The sequence below is a fragment of the Buteo buteo genome, chromosome 6, assembly GCF_964188355.1.
Source record: "Buteo buteo chromosome 6, bButBut1.hap1.1, whole genome shotgun sequence".
Lineage (NCBI taxonomy): Eukaryota > Metazoa > Chordata > Aves > Accipitriformes > Accipitridae > Buteo > Buteo buteo.
Genome location: NC_134176.1, coordinates 26,615,043 through 26,637,216, shown reverse-complemented (window position 1 = coordinate 26,637,216; position 22,174 = coordinate 26,615,043). Strand labels below are relative to the sequence as shown.

Sequence of the window (22,174 nt, the reverse complement as noted above, 5' to 3'; positions counted from 1 at the left end):
GGATATAAATGTTAACTACATGTACGATGCAGAGGAGGTGAGGGCTAAAAGTACCAGTGCTATCTACAAGTCATATTCACTACAAGAGAAATCTTAGAGGAGCACCACCCTAGATGGAAAAGGATCAATAATCACCTCTAGGTGAAAGGAAAGGATACTAAAGTATAGAAAAGACAGTTTTATGTGTATTAAATTAATTAAGATAGTTTTCTTAAAGATTTGCATCTCATAACTTGAGTCCACACTACCTGAAGCTTTTCTTGAAGATTCATGGAGTATCACCTCTGTGGATTCCCTGGAATTTAACAACAGATGAACACAAAGACCAGCTTTTCCAGCAGAGAGGTCAAAGCTTTTCTCTGCCTAACAATCTGGTTTTCCTGATTTTTCTTTTGACTGAAAGGTCTTTGGACTTTTCCTCCAACACCTGCCTTTTCCCACTGGCCAGGGATCCTTGATTCGCCAGCCATGAACTAGAGACTGAACATGAGAAAAATTGCTCAGGTTTTCTGTATTTGGGAACGAGGGCAAGCAGTGAGACACCACAACACTAGTGCACTGGTGACCAAAACAGTAGCCACTAGGCTTCACTGCCCAGCTAGTAGAATTCATACGCGCAAGCCCTTGTGTCTTTTCTCAATAATGGGAGTTCAGCACTTTGCCTAGGTCTTTGCTAACTGGCTACAGAACGTATTTGTATGTTTAACTCATACTTCAGCGTGGGAAGCGAGAAACACACAAAAAAATTCTTTCCTGCTCCTCAGTGCAGTTGCTTCTGTAATGGATGAGGCAATTTCACACATCAGCTGCTCCGTTCACGTTTTTGCCTCTCAGGTTTATCACCAGCATCTTGACTGAAAAAAACCCGAATCGTTCACGTTGTTTCTAGCGGTGGGAGGACCCGGCATGGCCCCCATCCCCACGCGGGGGCTCTGGGCCGTCATTCGCGAGGCCGCAGAAGCCCTTTGCGTTTGCCCTTTCCCAAGGCCTAGCTCAGCTGGCCGTGCTCCTTTCACCCTTCAACCGCTACAGCCATTAATTATCTCTGCCATCGCACCTCGGGTCGCCGACACCGGGTTTGCCCTAGCCGCGTAGGGGCCGAAGCACGGTGCCGCCCGCGGCGCGCCAGAACCGTTGCCGGTGGCGGCACAGCCCCCGACGGGAGCGGCGGGCAGACGCGGAAACATGGCCGCCGCCGCCGCCCCGGGGTAACCCAGGTCACCGGCGCCCCCGCCCCCGTAGCGCCACGGCCTGCGGGAGGCCGCCGGGGGCCGGGCCGGCCATACACAGCCTTGCTTGCGGGCCGGCGGCAGCACCCGCCTGCTCGTCGCCCCCCGCCCCTGCACAAAACGGAGCCCCCGCCCCGCGCCCCGGCCCCCTCTAGCTCCCTTCCGTCGCCTGCCTCGCTCTTGCCCGGGCCGACCGGCGGCGGGCGGGAAGCGGCGCTCTGGACTCGCCTCCGCCCCTCTCTATGCGCCCTGCCGCGGCCTTAGCGTCCTCCCTCCAGCAGTGACGGCGACCGCCCGCTAGGCGGCGCCACCCCCCCGACGAGGGGCGCCGCTCGACGCTCTAGCGCGCCGCTGGCGCTCTACGGCCCGGGAGGGCGGTGCGCCTGCCCGCGCAGGCGCCGTGGGCCGCACGCGCCGCCGCCGCGGCCTGTGGAAGGGGCCGCGCTCCGCTCCCGCCGCCGCCGCAGCAGCCCCGCCATGTACCCGGCCTGGGGCTTGTACGGGGCGGCGGGGCACTACCCGCCGCCGCCCACCTCCATCCCGCCCCCGCCGCTGCCCATCCCTCCCCCCAGCGTGCCGCCTCCCGCCGTCCCGCCGATGCCGCTGCCCAGCTACCCGCCGCCGGGCCCCGCGCCCCCCGCCGCCGCCGCCGCCGCCCCGCCGCCGCCTCCTCCCGCCGGTACCTCGGGGTTCCTGAGCCTGCAGGAGCAGCACCTGGCGCAGCTGCAGCAGCTCCAGCAGATGCACCAGAAGCAGCTGCAGTCCGTGCTGCTGGGGCCGCCGCCGCCGCCGGGGCCGCCCCCCCCGGGGCTGCCGCCGCCGCCGCTGCCCGGCTCCTTCACCGACTGGCAGCAGCAGCCGCCGCCGCCCGTGCCGCCGCCGGTCCGCAGCTACCAGAAGCAGTTCGCCCACCGCGAGCCGCCGCCGCCGACCCGCAAGCCGCCCGCCGCCGCCCGGGAGCGCGACGGCCAGGAGCCGCCCGGCGGGCACGGCGACTGGGGCGAGCCGGTGCCCTCCTCGCCGGTGCCCATGGACATGGAGCTGTCCTCGCCGCCGCAGTCCCCGCAGCCCGCCGCCCAGGCCTACCTGCCCCCGGCCCAGGCCTACCTGCCGCCCCCGCAGGCGGAGCCCTACCTGCCCCCCGCCCAGCCGCCCCCGGCCCAGTCCCCGCCGCTCCAGCCCTACCTGCCGCGGGCGCAGGCCTCCCAGCCGCCCCCCTCCTTCTCCGAGCCACCGCCCCCCTACCTGGAGCCCCCGCCGGCCACCGCCTCCCAGCCCTACCTGCCGCCTCCCGCCCAGGGCTACATGGCGCACCCCCAGCCCTACCTGCTCTCCTCCCAGGCCTCCCCTTCCCAGCCGGCGCAGCCCGGCCTGGCGCCCTCCATCCCTCCCCCGGCCAAGCCATCGCAGGCCCATTTCCCCCCGCCCCAGCCGTCCTTGCCCCTGCCCGCCGCTGCCCAGCCGGAGGCCGCGCAGGGTGCCAGCAAGGAGGCCGGTGGCACCGAGCAGCCGGACCCCTCCACCATGACTCCCCAGGTAAGGCAACGCCGCCTCCTCCGCGCTCGCTCCCGCGGCCCCGGCTGGCAGGGGCAGCCGCCGGGGCAGCGGTGGCGATTAACCGCTGCTGGCGGATAGGTCTGCGAGCGAGGGCAGTTAGTAAACACGCCGTGTTTGCATAATACTTGAAGGGTTTGGACGCAACCCGTGGAAGTCCGGCAATGGCGCGGCTCGGGCGAGTCTCTGTAATCGCTTCTTTATCCAGGGGTGCTTGTTGGGACGTAACAAGTCATCATTTTTCAGGAGCCAGTGAGTTGTTTATGGAAAAGTCTAACTCCTGGCTGAATTTAATTTTCCTGGGGGGGGGGGGGTTGTTGGTCTCTGGAGAATTGTTTTCCGAAGTACAGTGTGTGGGCGACCTGCAGCGAACCTCTGATGACTTCGTCCGGCATGTTCTGAGATGCAACAGACTGTTTGCTTAGTGCACGTTGCAGGATGAGTGCCTCTTGTCTTTGGCGATTCCTTCATTTAGTTTTCTCATGGGGTCGTGTTTCAGTTGTCTGCCCGATTGGTGTAGAATTATGACTATTTTAATCTTACCGCACATAGTTAAAGCTGCAAAAGTGTTTCTGTTGTAGTACATAGTTGCCCTTTGCTTTGACTTGCGTGTTGTGTGCTACACGTGCCTGATCTTCCAGTACAAGATTGTGTGGGGCGTTGGAGGGAAATGCTCTGAAATGCTTTTGAGGTGAAAAATGTTGTTAATGCTGTGTGCTTTTTATGCGTACGTTAGGGCCGAAATGCCTGCAAAATGTTCACGTGCTTCACTTCCTAAATGTGAGCAGTTCCAGTGAACTCGGCGTGACCATTCAAATGCATTAAGTTAGGGACAATCCAGTTGCTTAAGGTTAAGCATGCACAAAGAGACAGGCATGTTGAGGTCCTCCACTATGTATACAGGTCAGTCAGATTCGCTGAGGCTTTTGCATGGTTTTAGGGTCAGCTTGTAGAGATCCAGCTGTAACGACAAAGCTGAAGTGCATGCTTTAAATTGACTTTATTTATCTTTAAAAGTTATCTATTTTTGGCAAATTGGTCTTAGGATTCTGATTTGAACTTAAGTTCACAAAAATCCTGTTGTGCCATATTGAAGTCACTGACACTTTAAATTTGTTAATCGTTGGGACACCTTTTTAATTTCCTACCAATATCTGAATATGTTTGGGAATGTATCATTTTTTAAGTTTGCACCATATAACTAATCACTGCCTAGCAAAGTGGTGATTTCAGTTCATGAATTTAATTTTACAAAGGTTTTGGACAGTACTAGTTGATCTTTTACAGTGAGAGCAATGGGACTCATTAAATTTTTTTAATGACAAAACCAAAACCTTGAAAAATCAGGTGTAAAAAGTGATGTTAATTCGGTATTGAGGCTGCTTGATGACTTCTTAAATTATTGAACTTGAGATTGAACAGTAAACTGTAATTCCTCCCCCCTTATGTAGCCTGAAACTTCATTAATGTTATTTAATTGTTCCTCAACTACTCTGTCCTTTCCGGAAGAGTAGCAAGTAGTGCATTATTGTGGTGCACACATAGAAGTGGCAGAATACTGCTGAAGTTTACATTGTCTGGTTTATGAGTGTTTGTACAAACAACTTCTATCTTGAGTAGTTTGTTTACTCTCATGCACAATTCAGTGTTAATTCAAAAGGAATCTGGTACTTTGCTGGTCATAAATTTGTTATAACAGGTTGATATGATTTTGGCTATCTTGGGCTGTAAAATGAGACAGTATTTGGAGCAACAAGTCCTTACACAACAGGAATAGGAAAGACAAAGTGTGGTGATGCTTTCTTCCTGATGATATTAAAAGCCAAGTAGAGAAATGCTGTAATTTGTAATTTATAAGATCCTATTAAGCCTTTGTTTAAACTGGTAATTGAAAACAATTCTTTTTGTTCTTATCCCACAGTAACAGTGGCTGCAGCCAAATAGATCAGCGTTTTTCTCTTAACATAGAAAATACACAATTTGCCATGACTTAGTGTTTTATTTCCCTTTTCTGTCTAAAACCAAGATACTGCTCTTTGCCTTGACAATATTGTGAGTTTATAGTAGTTTATTACATGAGTATACAGTTGGATTAAATTACTGGATTCTTGTGTTTCTTTACAATTAGATGCATCTTTTGTCAAGTCCTGTTAAAATACCTGTTCTATTTCTTTAATGGTCCATCTGATATTTGGGTACTGTATGCTGCTATTTATTTACAGTAGTAAACAAATATTTGTGGGTGCATCTGTACCCATAAATATGCATTTATCTACATCTGTTAAAGCTACCTTAGCTTTACCATGTCACCTTTCAGCAGATTGCTGCACTCTTTACAATCCCCCTTTTGTTTTATAAAGGGTGCTAAACCATTCTTTTGCTATCCTTACCAGAAAAGGACCAAGTGTGCCCCAAAATAGGCATTGTGTTATGGCCTACGGTCGCCTAAATTCATTTTGAAGTAGTCTTTTGGCGTGGGCTCTACATTAATGTTTTTGATGGTATGTCCTGTGGTCAGGAGCTGATAGTGCCGCTTTCAGTGTTCCCTGTAAAATGCAACAGGCATAGTCTGCTGGTCAGCCAAAGATGGAAAAAGGCATATGTTGATGCTGGTGTGTTCCTTGGGCTTAAGGATTGTAACTGGACTTGAATAATGACAGTCATCATGAGGAGATAAGCACTCAAATAACTGAACTTTCTGCCATCAGGAATTTTCTACGCTAGCACTTCTGTTTTACTCAGACTAAGCTGTAGAAATCTACCTTTCTGCTTTTCTCGTGCTTTGCAGATAGAACATGCAATACGTGTGTCACTGACTTCATCTGCTGTAAAAAATAGGTGACAGGGTATTATTGTAGCTCTTTGTGTGAACCCCTGGTCATATTATGAGTTTTAGCCCTTTGTCCAATTGGTAGAATGAGGAGGAAACAAAATGGATCCATGGAAACAACCGTTTTGTGGCAGTAGAACATGTGCTCACCAAGCATAGCATCCAGCACCATCATGGTAAATCACCTTGTAATGCCTTTTGAGAGGGATAATTGAATCAGCTTTTGTATAGCTGAGGATGTATGCTCCTCCCTGGTGTTGAAAGTTGCACTTACTACAGCATGTTGTTGAAGGTTTTTGAGAGAGTCCATGCTGGAGCATAAATGCACGTCTTCCACCCAAAGCCATAACAGCTCTTCTGAGTCATATTCTTGTTAAAAAGATTCTTGGCAGGAGTTATTGCAGGATCAACATGAAATCCAAGAAGCATAGCCTCTCCTTTCATTGACCGCATCTCCAAGTTACAGCTTTACAGAAGTGTTTTTTAAAAAATACAGCTCCATGTTTAATTGTGTCTGCTAGATTGCTACCAGTAGAAAACATCATTCCTGATCTGAGCGTGACGTAGGCTTTTGGAGGAAGCTTGCACTTCGTTTAAACCTGTTTTAAGATAGGCAGAATGGTTCAGTTTTGAGAAATCTCATCAGACAGCACCTACCGCTTTGTTGTTGTCGCAGTTATATTTTAAAATACCTGCATCTTTTGGATTCTTTTCTGTTTCTGAGTGGGCTTTATATACATGTCTTTTCTTAAATGTGTGTGCTGGGATGGAAGGGAAGAACAGAGGATATGAAAGATGTAGAGCAGTCACAGATTCTAAGAGGTGGTGTGAAGTTGACATGAGAGCACAAGAATGGTTGCACTAGGTCAGACCAAATGTACAGTATTTTATCATTCTGTCTTTGACAATGACTAAAAGCAAATGCTAAGAGAATAACTTAAAAATCAAGTGTATAGCGATACTTCCCTAAGTATACTCCCGCCTTAGCTGCAACTGGTGTCTTTATCTTTAAAATCTGTAGATTTTTCTTCTATGAGCTTATGGAGCTGTGTATTGAATCCACAAAATTTTAGCCCTTGCAGTGGTCTCTGGCAGGGACTTCAGTAGCCCAAGGCCATGTCAGGTGAAGAGCTGCTTCTTATGTGTTTTAAATCTGTGTCCTGCTAGTCTGATTTGATGCCTGATACTTCTTGTATTGGAGGAGGTACAGAACTGTGGGTTCCTATTCAGGACTCTTTAAGATGCACCACTACTTAAGTGTTGAGATACTTATCTTTAGTCTTTTGTTCTTTATGTTGGTGTCAGCTTACAGTGCTTTGAAGCTAGTCATCTGTCCCGAGTACTCTAATTCTAGCCTGAAATGTTTAAAGCTGAAAGGTTGATCACTTCTTAAATGGATAATTTTTTAGGTGCAACCATGTCTCTTTACCTCTTCAGCTGTTGAATGAATCAGAATTAATGAGAATTCAGATGATAAATAATACCCACTATATGCTGGTTCTGATTGTTCTTTTTCCTTTCCACAGCCTTTATTCAAATGTCTCCACCACAATTTCTCAGCTGTCATTTTCACTCTGCTTGATGTCTGTGTTCTCTGTGTGTCCTCTTCATCTTTTTTGTACGTTTCCTCCTTTTTCTCTTTACTGGTCCCTTACTCATACGAGTCCTCCATTTTCCCTTCATTTTACCTGAGTTAGTCTCATAATTATAGCTGTTAGGAATAAAAAGCACTAAAAATAAATGTGGTACTTATCACATGCCTGTACTAATTTGGCTTTTTATTGGCCACCTTTTTGCTTTTTGTTATTGTGCTCTTTAGTTGTAAGGTCTTTGAGGTAGGAAATAAATTCTGCTGCAGGCACTATGCCTCACATAGTGGTTTCTGAATTTTGATTCAATTTTCTGACATCCATTGCAATACTGTTGATGATGAAGTGAGTTTTCCCTCAAATTCCACAGTATGATTCTAGTGACTGTCATGAATTCATTTTCATGTTTTTTTTCCTATGAAAGGTGTCTTAGAAAATTTCTGTCTGTTGTAGGAACAGCAGCAATACTGGTACCAGCAGCACCTGCTTAGCCTCCAGCAAAGGGCAAAAGCCCATGCTCAGGGACAGCAGCAAATGAAAGGTCCAGTAGTGAAGGATGCAACTGAGCAGAGAGCAAAGTCTGAAGAAGGGAAAATGAGTGCTTCAACTCAGCAATCTGAACCTCCTCCACTTAATGAATCCCTGCCTCCAGCTTCCAAAGAAGATGAGTCTTCTCTTCCATCCACTGAAACTCAGGTAGGCTTTGTAAAGTGATGCCACTCCTTTTGTTGTGCTAGATAGGACAAAGAAACAGGAAAACAATGCCATCAAGTTCTTGTATATACCGTGTAACAATAACTAAATATGGTAAAGCAATCTTAAAAGAACGTTTGCTAAGGCTGCACCAATTTAAAAAATAAGAATACACACCTTGTATATAGACTTAAATGGTCACCCACACATGCACCAAGCGAGTCCAAGCTTGACTCACACCTTCCCCAACATTGTCGTCTTTGTCTATCAGAAACATTTTGTGATACCTTGGCGCAAAATCCAAGTACTCGATAGATGAGGAATGCTATCTTCAAGACACTAGTTCTTTATTCCTTTCTGGCAGTTTGCCAATTCTGGCTCCCCTTCTCTATGTGTGTTATAGCTTGCCTGAAAGCCAGGAACTTTGCACAGAGTATTTTTGTCAGCATGCTTAGTAACAGTTACTACATAATGGATGGAGGTCATGATTGATGTTTGAACAGATTACTGTAGGGTAGTAGATTACCCTGCAGCATGTGCTCCGCTTCAGCTTACAGTGTGTGCATTCCTATCAAGTGGCAAAAATATTGCACTCTGAGTTACTTTACCTCACCGTGAAAAACCACTGTTGTCTCATTATATTTGCTGTGAGCAACAGATAAGAGATCTACATTAATCTCTTTCCTGTAGGTAGTTTCTGTATATATGAATACTGTAATTGCTACCAGCCTAACCTTTAGATCAGGCTGTTCACATTAAGAATAAATTAAATAAAAATCAGCCTTCCAGAAGCTGTGGGTGGCCAGAACACTGAAATATAGAGTGATAAGATAGCGAACACTGAGAAAGTTCCTGTAGACTGGTTAGTGACCGAGTGTGGTTTTTCTTCTGACAGAAGGAGCTTTCCTTTATTTATAGCATTTGCCTTTGTCTCTAGCTCAATATTGAACCACCTGATGACCCCGAGGAAGATTTGAGATTGCAGCAGTTGCAAGCAGCAGCAGCTCAATGGCAGCAGCATCCCCATCACCGGGTTGGATTTCAATATCAGAGAATAATGCAGAAGCATGCCCAGCTGCAGCAGATAGTACAGCAGTATCAACAGATCATGCAACAGCCTCCACACTTACAGGTGAAACACTAAGGAGATGTGTTTGATATACTTCCTGGGTGACCCAGCACTCATGGTCTGCTGAAAAACAAGTAGTTGAATAATTTGTCATGGTTGGATCATATAGCTACTTTTTCTGCTTGGGTGGAAGTCTATATCCCCTTTTCCTACTGTCACTCAACTTCAGAATGAAAAAAGAATTGACAGATGGTGATGAAGCTTCAGCAGGATGAGAAATACAGGACTTTACACTTGTCTTAAGATTTTTCAGACATACTTGGGTGATACAGGAGCAAAGCTGAACACAATATTGAATTTACTTGGCTTTGAATGTTTTACTGCTGGAGAAACAGTTCAGAAGAAAGGTCAAGTAAACAGATGATTGCGTGGAGTAATTTGGTAGCTGCTCTTTTTTACAATGTTGTGTAGTACAAAAATAAATATGTACAATGATGAAGTAAACATAGATGCCAAAAATACACAGTTAAAGTAATTAAGAAAATCAGTCTCACATTATTTTTTACTCAAATGATCAGTGAAATAAAATAAAAAGTCTTAATAACAACTTTGGATAATTATATCAGTTGCAACCTTTAAGCTTTTAAGTAGAATTTGATTACTGTATTAGAGAGGTGAGTCAGCTTTTTCTAGGTTGGTGGAGTTTGTACATTAAGCATTTCTTTGTAGCTTGGGCTGTTTGCTTGTTTAAAAAAAATCTCTTAAGTGTGAACCCTGAAAATCTCAGACAAGATCAAGCCGTGGATATTAGGACCTGTATCTACACATAATGAAAGACAGCCTTGAAAGAAGCCTCATTTTGTCAGATCTTCTTATTTGCACAGGCTTAGAGAAAAATAAGTGCTGACAGCTGAAGCAACGCTGAGCAGGTTAATAACAGCAACTGAAGCCTTGAGAAATAGCCATGTACTGTATGTATTGAAAGCATGAAGATTGATCTCGGCTTTAGCTGTTGTTAGCATCCAGTAATAATACAGCTTGGAGCCCTTTTATTATAGCTCTCTTCAGCTGTCCTGTTTAAAAAAAAACGAACACACACACACAAAAAAAACCCTTTTATACGTAAATGTCCTCTAGTTATAAAATGTGTAAGTTGTCACAATGACTTTAGACATCACAGTTCATGTTTGCTTTTGTTTCAATGTAGTTTTTCCTCAACCTTCTGCCCAAGTCAGAAATTGTGATGTTACGAGTGATACTGAAATACGTGGCTCTGAAAATAACTAAGACGGTATTTTGAAGCTATTCTTGTGTTCTCATTGCAGACAATGTCAGTGGACATGCAGCTGCGACATTATGAGGCACAGCAAAAACAGTTCCAGCAGCTTCATAAGGATTGGGAGCGATCAATGAACCAACAGTGGCAGCATCAGCTTCAAACCTACCCTCACAAAGACCAGCTTCAAGAGTATGAGAAACAGTGGAAGGCATGGGATGAACAGATGAAGGTTACTCAGTCCCATCTGCAGGAGAAAGTGAGCTCACTCCAAAATCTGAAGAATCAGTACCCTGCAAATGTTTCACTGCCACCTCCATTTGTTCCATATTCTCAAACCACTCAAGGTGGCATTCCTATTATGCCTCCAACTTTACCTTCAACTACGCCTCCACTGGTCCCCCCACCTCTGTCTTCTGTTTCTCAGTTATCTAATTCCTCTGTCCCTTCAGGATCCAGTTCTCAAAGCAGTCAATCTACTGAGACACCAAGGCCAGCTCTGCTTCCCACCCCTGGTACCTATGCATCAAAAATAGCTAGTTCAACTGTCTATTCACCTTATCATTCTCAAGTAAGTTCATCCTTTGGCTCTTCAGACCATGGAAAGTCTCAAGGTCATCTTAGTAAACAAACTGTCCCTATTTCATCTGAGCAAGGATGTGGGGAACTGAAAGCCACTTCTGCAGTGTCTTCAACTCATGCACCTACCATGCAGGATAAACCAGTGAGGTCAGGTGGATTGCTTCCCGATCCTCCCAGATCAGCACGTTTTGAAGGCCCCAGAGGCCCTAGGTAAGCATGTTTTTGATTTATACGTGTTCCAGGCTACAAGACTTTCAGTGATATATTAAGAAATGAAATATGTATCTTATTCTTAAATCTTCCTGAGGTCGTGTGAAGTGTGCTTGTTTGGTGGGGGTTTTGTTTTTGATGTATGTACACCGTGCTCTGTGTTTATTTTATTAAAGCAAGAATAGATAGATGCCTTTCACCTGAGCATTATCTAGAATAGAATTTACTTTTTTTTCTAGTAAAATGCTTGGCCACACTGCACCCTTTTCTTTCCTGGAGACATGATCTCCCTTTGGGGAAAACAGGAAAGCTGTTGTAAATATTTGATATGTCTTTGCTGTCCTTAGTTTGAAGATGATAACTCACACTTGAAAGAGTGATCCTATATGAAAAGTGATTTAAATTCCCAGCATTTTGTCTGTGGTACTTGCAACATGGTTTAGGATAATCTAAAGCAAAAATGTTGAAGGGTTGTTTTTCAGGTGTTGCTCTATGTGGTAGCAATTTAATGTAGGCATTCTGAAAGGGATTGAGGAAAGTATTCAGATATTCAGCTGAATATACTAACGTAGCTAATTACTGGCAATTTAGATGCTATTTATTTTTTAGAAACAATAAAGTTTGTAATCCAACATGTATTACAGAAAGATATGAGAATTCAAAGCTGTTCACCAGTACTTTACCTTCTAGTGTGAGAGTTCTGCAGCCATATGATTGTCCTATTCAGTGCACTTTTCAAAATGGCAGTTTGATGAGAGAGGTAGTGCTCGTCTTAAGTACACGTCAATGGTTTTCTACACGTGTAGCATTACTTAGCATTCAAACAGTTATAAACAAGAGAGAAGGAAAGAAATGAAGATTCGAGCCTTAGGATCTGAGCATTAGGATTCTTTGCCACTTTTTCTTTTGCATTACGTCATGATGGTCTTGGTTTTGAAGGTTGCTGTCTTTATCTTTTGGTAAGGTACAGTTTTGTTCAAATTTAAAACTTCATTTTATCAGGTGGATGACCTGCTGCCTTAATGTAAAGCTACTCTAAAAGTCAGTGTTCCGTGTCTTTTATGTGGTTTTATACCTGCTAATGGCGTAATCCAAGATCTTGGGTTTGGAATATTTTTCTTTCATACTTGACATGGTATCAAGTTGCAAAAACAATATCTGTTCTGTCTGGTCATTAGTTCAAGATGGGTTGATGTGATGTGAATCAAAGAACAATGTTGTTCTGTTCAGTTGTGTCTATCCTTGCATACTCAAGGTTCACATGGGCCCACTTCTCGAGCTTGTCCAGGTCCCTCTGGATGGTGTCCCATCCCTCAGGTGTGTCAACTGCACCACTCAGCTTGGTGTTGTCTGCAAACCTGCTGAGGGTGCACTTGATCCTACTGTCTATGTCATTGTTGAAGATATTAAACAGTACTGGTCCCAATACGGACCCCTGAGGGACACTGATCTACATCTGGACATTGATCTGTTGACCACTACCCTCTGGATGCAACCATCCAGCCAATTCCTCATGCACTGAACAGTCCCATCCGTGAAATCCGTATGTCTCCAATTTAGAGAGAAGGATGTTCTGGGGGACCATGTCAAAGGTCTTACAGAAGTCCAGATAGATGACATCTGTAGCTCTTCCCTTGTCCACTGATGTAGTCACTCCATGATAGAAGGCCACTAGGTTGGTCAGGCAAGACTTGCTCTTGGTGAAGCCATGCTGGCTGTCTCAAATCACCTCCCTGTCCTCTATGTGCCTTAGCATAGCTTCTAGGAGGATCTGTTCCATGATCTTCCCAGGCACAGAGGTGAGGCTGACAGATTGGTAGTTCCCAGGGTCTTCCTTTCTACCCTTTTCAAAAATGGGTGCAATGTTTCCCTTTTCCCGGTCACTGGGGACTTCACCTGACTGCCATGACTTTTCAAATATTATGGAGAGTGGCTTGGCAACTACATCAGCCAATTCCCTCAGGACTCTGGAATGCATCTTGTGAGGTCCCATAGACTTATGTATGTTCAGGTTCCTCAGGTGGTCATGAACCTGATCTTTTCTTACGGTGTGAGGGACTTTGCTCCCCCAGTCCCTGTCTTGTAGTCCATCCACCCAAGAGGTGTGGAAAGAGAGGTTGGCAGTGAAGACTGAGGCAAAAAAGTTGTTGAATACCTCATCCTTCTCCTCGTCCGCTGTTACCAGTTTGCCAGTCATGTTCATTGGGGGGGTACGCTTTCTTTGATCTTCCTTTTCTGGCTGACATACCTATAGAAGCCCTTCTTGTTACTCTTTGCATCCCTTGCCCTGTTCAGCTCCAGCTGCACTTTGGCCTTCCTGACCTCATCCAGTGAGACGCAACTGTGAATCCCAACCATCCAAGCAGCTTAACTTCAGACATGAGTTCTCTATTTTGTGTAAAATGAATTTAATTTGTTCTAGATAAATATGATTGCATGAATTAGTTTGCCTGACCCATTTCCTCATGTTCAATAATAGTTCTAATTGCTCTCAAAAATAATTTAAAAAGTGATGCAATAAAAATATATTTGTTTTAGGCATATTATCTTGCGTGGAACTGGGCAGTATCACAGTTTGTTGCACATTCTGAAAGGATCTGTATTTCAAGATTTATCTAGATAGCACTCATCACCATAGTTAAGTAGGCTTGTTGCATATTATCAAAACAAAAGTTCAGCAAGAGTTGTTGTTTGCAACAAAACTTCTGTTAACAAACGTTGAAAGCTTTTTTCAAATAGATGCCAGCTTTCTGTGTCAGTCAGGTTTCAGTCCTGAGAAACTTAAGCCAAATTTCCTTTTAGGGTTACATAACCTGCAAGTGGCTTAAACTGGTCTTCCGTGGACAATATTGAATTGAAGAACATGTCTGTGCTTCTGCACTGGTTCAGTAGGGATTGATCCTAAGGCATACTAGGATTCATCAGTTAGAAGTGACTTTGGGGGGTGGGGGGGAACTCCTAGAGGATTTTAACTTGACTTGTTCATTTGAATAAAATTGCCATTATGTCATCTATAGATTTGATGGACCTCGAGGAAGAGGATATGACAAATTTGAAGGCTCGAGACAGAGAGGGCCTCGTTTTGACTCCCAGCGCTCAGAAGGATACAGGTCACGTTTTGACCGACAGAATACAGATGGACAGTCTTCAAGTAGATGGGGGACTATCCCACGAGGACCAGCAGCACAATTTTATACTTCGACAAATGCATCACATGGACATGGTTCCCGACCTGGTGGTCCACGGTGGAGGGGGCCCAGGCCTCATTTGGGACAGCAGCAGTCACAGACAGATTCACAGTCAGAAAACAAAGAACCTTTTACAGACGTAGCTGGCAATCAGCAGACTGTAAGCAGAACACAGTCTACTCCTGATGCACAGAGTGCAGGTCCCGTTGAGCCAAATGAGGACCTGACTAACACTCCACAGGAACCATCGAAACCTGAAGTCAAAGAAACTATTTCAGACCCTCCCAAAAAGTGGACGTGGAGTTCACATGATCCTAACCAGCAAGTAGAAGAGTCCAAAGCCCCTACTCCGCCTATTCAGAACCAGAAATCAACATGCCTTTCTAGTAACCCTGTAGCTTTGCAGTCAGGTATTGCAAGAACAGGTGGTGCAGTAACCCCTGTAACAGGAAATCAGGATTTGGATTCACCAGACAGCCAGTTGATTGCTTCAGATAGCACCCAGGGCCTACCTGGACCAGAAAGCAGAGGGAAAGGGTCATTTATGCATGAAGATAGAGGCAAGGGACCAGTAAGCAGAGGAAGGGGCCAGGGCAGACTGGATGATGGCCGTGGCAGAGGGCAGGGGGATGGCCGTGGCTGGGGAATGGGCCGTGGCCGAGGGATGGGAAGGATGGATGGTGGCCGAGGGATGGGGAGGATGGATGGTGGTCGGGGTATGGGAAGGATGGATGGTGGTTGGGGAATGGGCAGAATGGACGATGGCCATGGCCGGGGAATGGGCAGGATGGATGATGGCCGTGGCAGAGGATATGTCTACAGAGGCAGAGGGCAGGCTAGGCAGGCATCCATCCGTGGCAGGGGTATGTTCAGGAGAGCAGGCAGCAGGGAGAGGATGCCAGATAGGCGGTCAGGCAGCCGGGAGAGGATGCCAGATGGACGGTCTGGCAGCCGAGAGAGGGGACTGGGTGGACGGTCAGATAGCCACGAGAGGGTATTCTCTAGCCGAGACAGAGAGCTAGCTGGGCGGACAGGCAGCCGGGACAGGGGACGGGCAGGGAGCCGGGAGAGAGGCCCAGTGAGGCGGGCGGGTAGCCGGGAGAGGGAGCCCATGCGGCGGGCGGGTAGCCGGGAGAGGGAACCCATGCGGCGGGCAGGTAGCCGGGAGAGGGTCCCCATGAGGCGGGCAGGTAGCCGGGAGAGGGTTCCCGTCAGGCGGGCAGGTAGCCGCGAGAGGGGCCCAGTCAGGCGGGCAGGTAGCCGGGAGAGGGGTCCCATCAGGAGGGCAGGTAGCCGGGAGAGGGAAGCAGGAAGATCTGAAACAGGCAATATAGATAAACCCATTCACCTAGGAGATGATACTGACAAATTGCCTCCATACCATCGAGATGAGACACTCAGGGGTTCTTGGGGTCACGAAGATGATAGAATGCAGGAGGAATTTCCTTTAGATAGTCAAGATGACCCTTCTTTGGAGCATGAGCGATTGGATGACTGGGAAAGAGAACGATACTGGAGAGATCACAACTCTGATTATCAGGATGATTCTGTAGATGCTTATGACAGAGATGACAGGTTGCAACCCCACCATTCATTGCCTCCATTATCTCCCTTGCCACCGCTACCTCCTTTATCATCTGATCACGACAGACGAGATTCATGGTGGGATGACTGGAAAAGACCAAGAGAGAGGGAACTCGAGAGAGATCTAGATAGGACTGGAAGATCCTCAGATATTTATGATCAAGATTTAGACAGAGAATGGGATAGAGACTGGGATATGAGACCTATGGATGACAGAGAAATGGGGAATCGTGACCTGGATATCCCCCCTCTACCACCATTACCACCTCTTCCACCTCTGGACAGATACCGTGAAGATAGGTGGAGGGAGGACAGGAACAGAGATCATTATGACAGAGACCTCCGAGACAGGGGGGAGCTGAGGATTCGAGAGTATCCAGAGAGATATGACACATGGCGGGAGAAGCAAGACTACCTTCCCGAAAGGACTGACTGGGAGAGGGAACGGTTGTCAGATAGGTGGTATCCAGATGATGGAGACAGACTGCGGTCTTTAGATGATCATTCAGATTCATCCCTTCCTCCACCTTCACATTCCTCTGATATGCTGGGAGTGGATTCAAACCTGGACTCTGACCAGTCCTTGGGAGGAGTGATGGTCCTTAGCCAAAGACAGCATGAGATAATTCTGAAGGCTGCCCAGGAGCTCAAAATGCTTAGGTGAGTTGCCTGGTTCTGTCACTTTGGGTGGGAATTCCATTCTGTGGAGATGGTGCTCCTTTCCTAATTCGTTCCTTGATTTATGCAGTAATGGTTTCATTTCTTTTCACCACAGCATGATAGTAGAAGCTCATGTGGAACAAGTTATTTGGAGTACCTCCATCACAGCTTTTGTGGATTGACTTTTTTCTTAAACAGATGATTGTCCCTTTCCCCATTGGTATGGTATCCCCTGTTTGTTACTTTCCAGGAAGATATCTGTCCACATCACCTGACCAATCTTTTTGTTATCCTCAAATGAGCTTGTTGATAACTGCTTTTTAATACTTGTATGTCAAGATCTACATTAATGTGGTTCTTAATTCACACAGTGGGACCTGTTTGATTTTTGATACGGCTTACTTTTCAATTAAAGCATATGTGGGTTTTTTCTTTTTTCTTTTTACAATGCTCCCTCCTTTGAAATCCAGCATCATCAGTGAATAATTTTGTCAAGTTTGGTTGATCTTAGTTCTGAGGATCAGCATAACAGCAGTGATAACAATCAGGAGGATATGAATGCAAGAGTTCACCAAGACCACATTTGAGAAAGCAACTATTAGACTCCCTAAGGCTTTAATAGGTATTTATTTCGAAATAAGTAATAATCCTCTTAAACATCAGAAACATCCTAGGGCTCAGTAAATTTAGTAATAGTAGAATGAATGGAGCACATATCATCTGTCCAAATGCTATCTTTACAATTTGGTGCATGGGTTTAGGTGCATTAAATGTTTTGTTGTTTTTTTTTTTTAAAAAAAAAAGGAAAGATGAGTTTCTTTGACTATTTCAGTGAATGAGATTTTTCAGAGGAGATTGTAGAGAAGAGAGGAAGCATCTTGGAGACAGAGGTTCATGTGGTTCATCCTATTCATGAGTTTCTGAGAGACAGCTAAGGATTGGTGCCTAGTAAAGACAGGGGTTTAATTTCATAAACAAGATATTATACTGTGGTGGGTTGACCCTGACTGCATGCCAGGTGCCCACCAAAGCTGCTCTATTACTCCCTCTCCTCAACTGGACAGGGAAGAGAAAATATAACAAAAGGCTCATGGGTCGAGATAAGGACAGGGAGAGATCACTCAACCAGTTACTGTCATGGGCAAAACAGATTCAACTTAGGGAAAATTAACTTAATTTATTACCAATCAAACCAGAGTACAGTAATGAGAAATAAAACCAAATCTTAAAACACCTTCCTCCCATGCCTCCCTTCTTCCTGGGCACCGCTTCACTCCTGAATTCTCTACCTACCCCCCTGAGCAGTGCAGGGGGACAGGGAATGGGGGTTACAGTCAGTTCATCACAGGCTGTCTCTGCCGCTTCTTCCTCTTCGGGGGCAGGACTCCTCACACTCTTTCCCTGCTCCAGCATGAGGTCCCTCCCATGGGAGACAGTCCTCAACAAACTTCTCCAACGTGGGTCCTTCCACAGGCTGCCGTTCTTCATGAACTGCTCCGGCATGGGTCCCTTCCACGGGGTGCAGTCCTTCAGGCACAGACTGCTCCAGTGTGGGTCCCCCGTAGGGTCACAAGTCCTGCCAGAAACCTGCTCCAGCGTGGGCTCCTCTCTCCACAGATCCATGGGTCCTGCCAGGAGCCTGCTTCAGCGTGGGCTTCCCACAGGGTCACAGCCTCCTTCGGGTATCCACCTGCTCCAGCGTGGGGTCCTCCCTGGGCTGCAGGTGGATATCTGCTCCACCGTGGACCTCCCTGGGCTGCAGGGGGACAGCCTGCCTCACCATGCTCTCCCCCATGGGAGCAGGGGAATCTCTGCTCCAGCACCTGGAGCACCTCCTCCCCCTCCTTCTTCACTGACCTTGGTGTCTGCAGGGCTGTTTCTCTTACATGTTCTCACTCCTCTCTCCAGCTGCAGTTTCTGTGGTGCAGCAACTTTTTTTCCCTTCTTAAATACGTTATCACACAGGCGCTGCCACCATCGCTGATGGGCTCGGCCTTGGCCAGTGGTGGGTCTGTCTTGGAGCTGGCTGACATTGGCTCTGTCAGACATAGGGAAAGCTTCTAGCAGTTTCTCACAGAAGCCACCCCGTAACCCCCCAGGTACCAAAAGTTGCCACACAAACCTAATACATATGCTAAAATAATGGGCAATTAAAATGAATGTTTTGTTATCATTATTACACTTTAAACCATGCTGAAAGATAACAGAGACATTTTGAACTTTTCTTGAAGCTGTTTTGTTTTCAGACTCATAAGATTGCTAAGCATCTGTCCCATATGGACGGCCTTAGTTGCATGCCAAAATGCAAGAAAAATGATTTTAAAAAAGGGAGAACTTTTTTTCTGAATAATTTAATCTTTCACTGCAATTAGATTAATCCAAGAGTTTGGAGCAACAGATCGTTTTCAGCTTCCTGACTTTCCCATTGCCTCAGGTTGCCAGGTATATGCTTTGCTGTTTAATGTGACTAGCTGCAAGCCAGTGGACTTAAGCTAAGGACCATAGTTTGTGAATCACTACTTAAGTGAGTAATTTATTAGGGCTGAAATACTTAAACATAGGAACTAAAATGGTTTTTGTAAGAAAGTAGATACATATACCTCTTTCTAATCCAGTAGAAAGGGGAAATATAAACATGATACTGCTGATACTGATTTTTAATTGAATATGGGGGTAATTTTAAAATTAGTTACACTGGTACTTCTCATCAGGTTCTTATATGCAGATGACCCCAGTCTGAACAGTAGGAACAACTTTAAGGGAGACTGCTTATGATTTTTTTTTCTTTCATTGAACAAAGAGTTATACCAGTAGTGTGGTACATAACTGCTTTCATCTCAAAGGTAAAGCCTTCATCTGGCTTTGCTTTTATTGTGTATAAAACAGCATACTCTGAGCTGCATGCTGTTCTATATTTGTCATCTGCTGTATTTTTCCTAAGCCAGGTGTAAAGAAGACATAAGTGCTGGCAATTGCTCAGTTTATTCTTTGTAGTAATGCAACATTTGGGATCCCTTCCTGTAAGCCAAGTTCCCCTTGTGCTGGACACTGGACAGATGCATTGTTAGTCAGGATGGTCTCTGTTGTGTCTAGTACAGAGGAATCCCATTCTTAGTTTTTCTTTGGGAACTACTTTAATACACACAATTAATATGAACAAAGAGTTATTAGCAATAAAAAAACCTAGTTAAAAAAATGCTAACAAAAACTGAAAGGAAAGGAAATCATATTCAATAGAACTTTGTAATCCAGTGGTTGTAGTATTCACTGCTAGTCCTGGTCTCTGCTCCCATAGCTTATGTACTGGTTGTATATTAAATAGCATTTTGATACAAAAAACAAGGAAACAAAAGTTAAAATCATTGTTTGGTTTTTAAGTATTGGAATCTCTGTTGTGCTTTGGCCTTAATCCTGTTAGCATGTGAACCAGAGCACTTATGCACTCATTTCCAATGGACTTCTTGTTGGCAGAAGGTGTTGGCAGAAGCTAAAAATCCAGCTTTGCTCTTTACTGTCAAAGTGGAGTGGCTCTGGCTAAGCACAAAAGCATAACTGCATGTCTCAGGGGAAACTTGTGATCAAAAAAGGATAGAGCTAATGCACTAAATACCTCTATGGTTAGGTGGATGTGAAATGGATTTCTGAATCGCAGCATTGACTATATAAAGCCTGCTGTGTCCTTTTCTTTGGACTCGGCCCCTGATGTTAGTGTAATACGTGGTTTTCACTGTGAGTATTGATTCCTTTAATTTTTCATTTAAGCTACAGACTGATAACACTTTCTTGTGATTCATGTGCAGAGAGCAAAAGGAACAGCTACAGAAGTTGAAAGAGTTTAAACCTGACATTTCCACACAGGACTCTCCGAGATCACAGAACACAAGCACAAGGCCGGGTGCCTTTCAGGTAAATTCATCTTGTATTAACTTAGTAATATGCTGGTAGTAATTACTATTAATGTGTATGTCAGATCAGTTCTACACTCTAATGGTCAAACTTCTCTGTGGAATGCCTCCCCAGCAGCCCTTACAACTTCATCAAATCTCTGTTGAGGCAAAGCAACTTCTTAGTTTCTTGAGATTTTTCAAAGCCTTTTCTACTCATTCAGTCCACCATATTTTCTGAGCATGACCCATTAGGGACAGTAGTGCATGAAGTTCAACAGCCTACATTGCTGTGGGATGATGTGCAAGAATAGGTGAGCTCTTCCAAAACAGGGGCATAAGGCTCCTGTTCCTTGCCTAAGTTCTGACATCTTGCTCTGCTTTTCCTACTTTAAGAGCTCTCTCCTCTTTGAAGTTAGAGAAATTTGAGGATAGGTCCATCAGAAACTGAGATATTTCAGTGTAGAGTGGGCATTGGCTTTCTGTTTGCTGTCTTTATTGGGAATTCTCATTACCCTCTGGAATATCATAAGGTATATGGAAACTCACATTTGTGTACCTCCATGACTTCATCTCCTGTTGTGATGCAAGTCATTCCTCTGCTGCTTAATCTCCTGGTTGGTTCTGGAAACAATTCTCAGCTGCTTATATTTGGGTTTTTTTATAATTTGTACCCAGTCAGAAACCAACTGAACTTCTGCAGTCATGTTAACTCAGGTTTATAAATCCTTCCTAGAATGAATAAACAGTTTAGTTAAATGTATGTTGGAGGAGATACCTGAGTGGATGCACAGTCTTTATTCTTCATCACATTTTAACCCAAAAGTTACTGGTACCAATAAATTTAGCCCTAATGACTTCTGGGTCTGACATTTAGCCAGACCAAGCTTTGTTTGTCCCACCCTCCAGAGAAGTGTTATGCAGTGAATAAGGCACTTCAAGTTTTCTTTTTGCCTAGGTGACCTCTTCCTTGTTTACAGTGTCTATAAAGTAAAATAATGGAACAGTTTTGCCACCCAGAGCTGCAGGTATGTTGATGCCTTTAGGAAGTGACTTTACTCAACTTTGATACAAAGTATCTCAGACTACACCCCTCTGCCTAGAGGTATTCAAACAACTCTTGTCTTTCTTGGGATTCCTGCCTTCAGATTTCTGCTGTGACTTTGAACCGCTATTACAAAGTTCAGCTCTGTATCTACAACCATTCTGCAAGTTTTGTTGCATGTTGCTAATAAGGCTGCCTGTAACTTGGCATCTGGTGTGATGCTGAAAATACTCTTGAGACACAGCACTTGAGGTTCCATAGGGATGTTTGGTTCATGAAGGGGGTTCTGTTTTATTTTGTTTTTTTCCACTGGGCAAGACCTCCCCATTTCTTACGTTTATCTCATGTTGATTTCATTATGGGGTTTCCAGGTGTTTCTGCTTTCTGGGAATTTTTCCAGTGACATCCAGAAAGAAGCTGGCCTTATCAATCCTTTTGTGCCTCACCAAGCTGCCCTACTTTCAGACTTTTTCAGCCTCCTCACAGACAGCAGGAATCTTTGCAGACAGCAGGAGTGTTCGGGAATAAAACCATAGACACTTTTGAACTGAGATAGGCCTACTGGAGCTTAAATTGGTAAGGTTATTTTGAAGCAGAAAATAAATAGTATTTAAGTCTTCACATAGTGAACAAACACCAAATTAATTCAGGCCACCAGTTCTTGAAATATTGTCCTCCTACCTGTAGCATCTTGATGGAGGTACTAGAAAATGCTTATGATTTGATTACCGATTGCCATTGTGCTTACTGACTTACAGAGGATGAGAGAAGGTTAGTTTAC

General features: G+C 45.3%; 1 protein-coding gene across 7 annotated transcripts in view; it reads left to right on the top strand.

Moving 5' to 3' along the window:
• Positions 1-1,647: 1,647 nt before the first annotated feature.
• The window catches only part of YLPM1 (YLP motif containing 1), a 38,952-nt gene continuing 18,425 nt past the window's right edge, over positions 1,648-22,174 (top strand). For all 7 annotated transcript variants that reach the window (XR_012650727.1, XM_075030169.1, XM_075030174.1 and 4 more), the window contains exons 1-6: positions 1,648-2,765; positions 7,656-7,898; positions 8,833-9,027; positions 10,290-11,032; positions 14,050-16,464; positions 20,265-20,370. Coding sequence is in view for 6 of the 7 variants with exons in the window: in XM_075030169.1 (XP_074886270.1) it covers positions 1,707-2,765; positions 7,656-7,898; positions 8,833-9,027; positions 10,290-11,032; positions 14,050-16,464; positions 20,265-20,370 (4,761 nt within the window). In the remaining variant the exon portion in view is untranslated. The remainder of the gene's footprint in view (positions 2,766-7,655; positions 7,899-8,832; positions 9,028-10,289; positions 11,033-14,049; positions 16,465-20,264; positions 20,371-22,174) is intronic.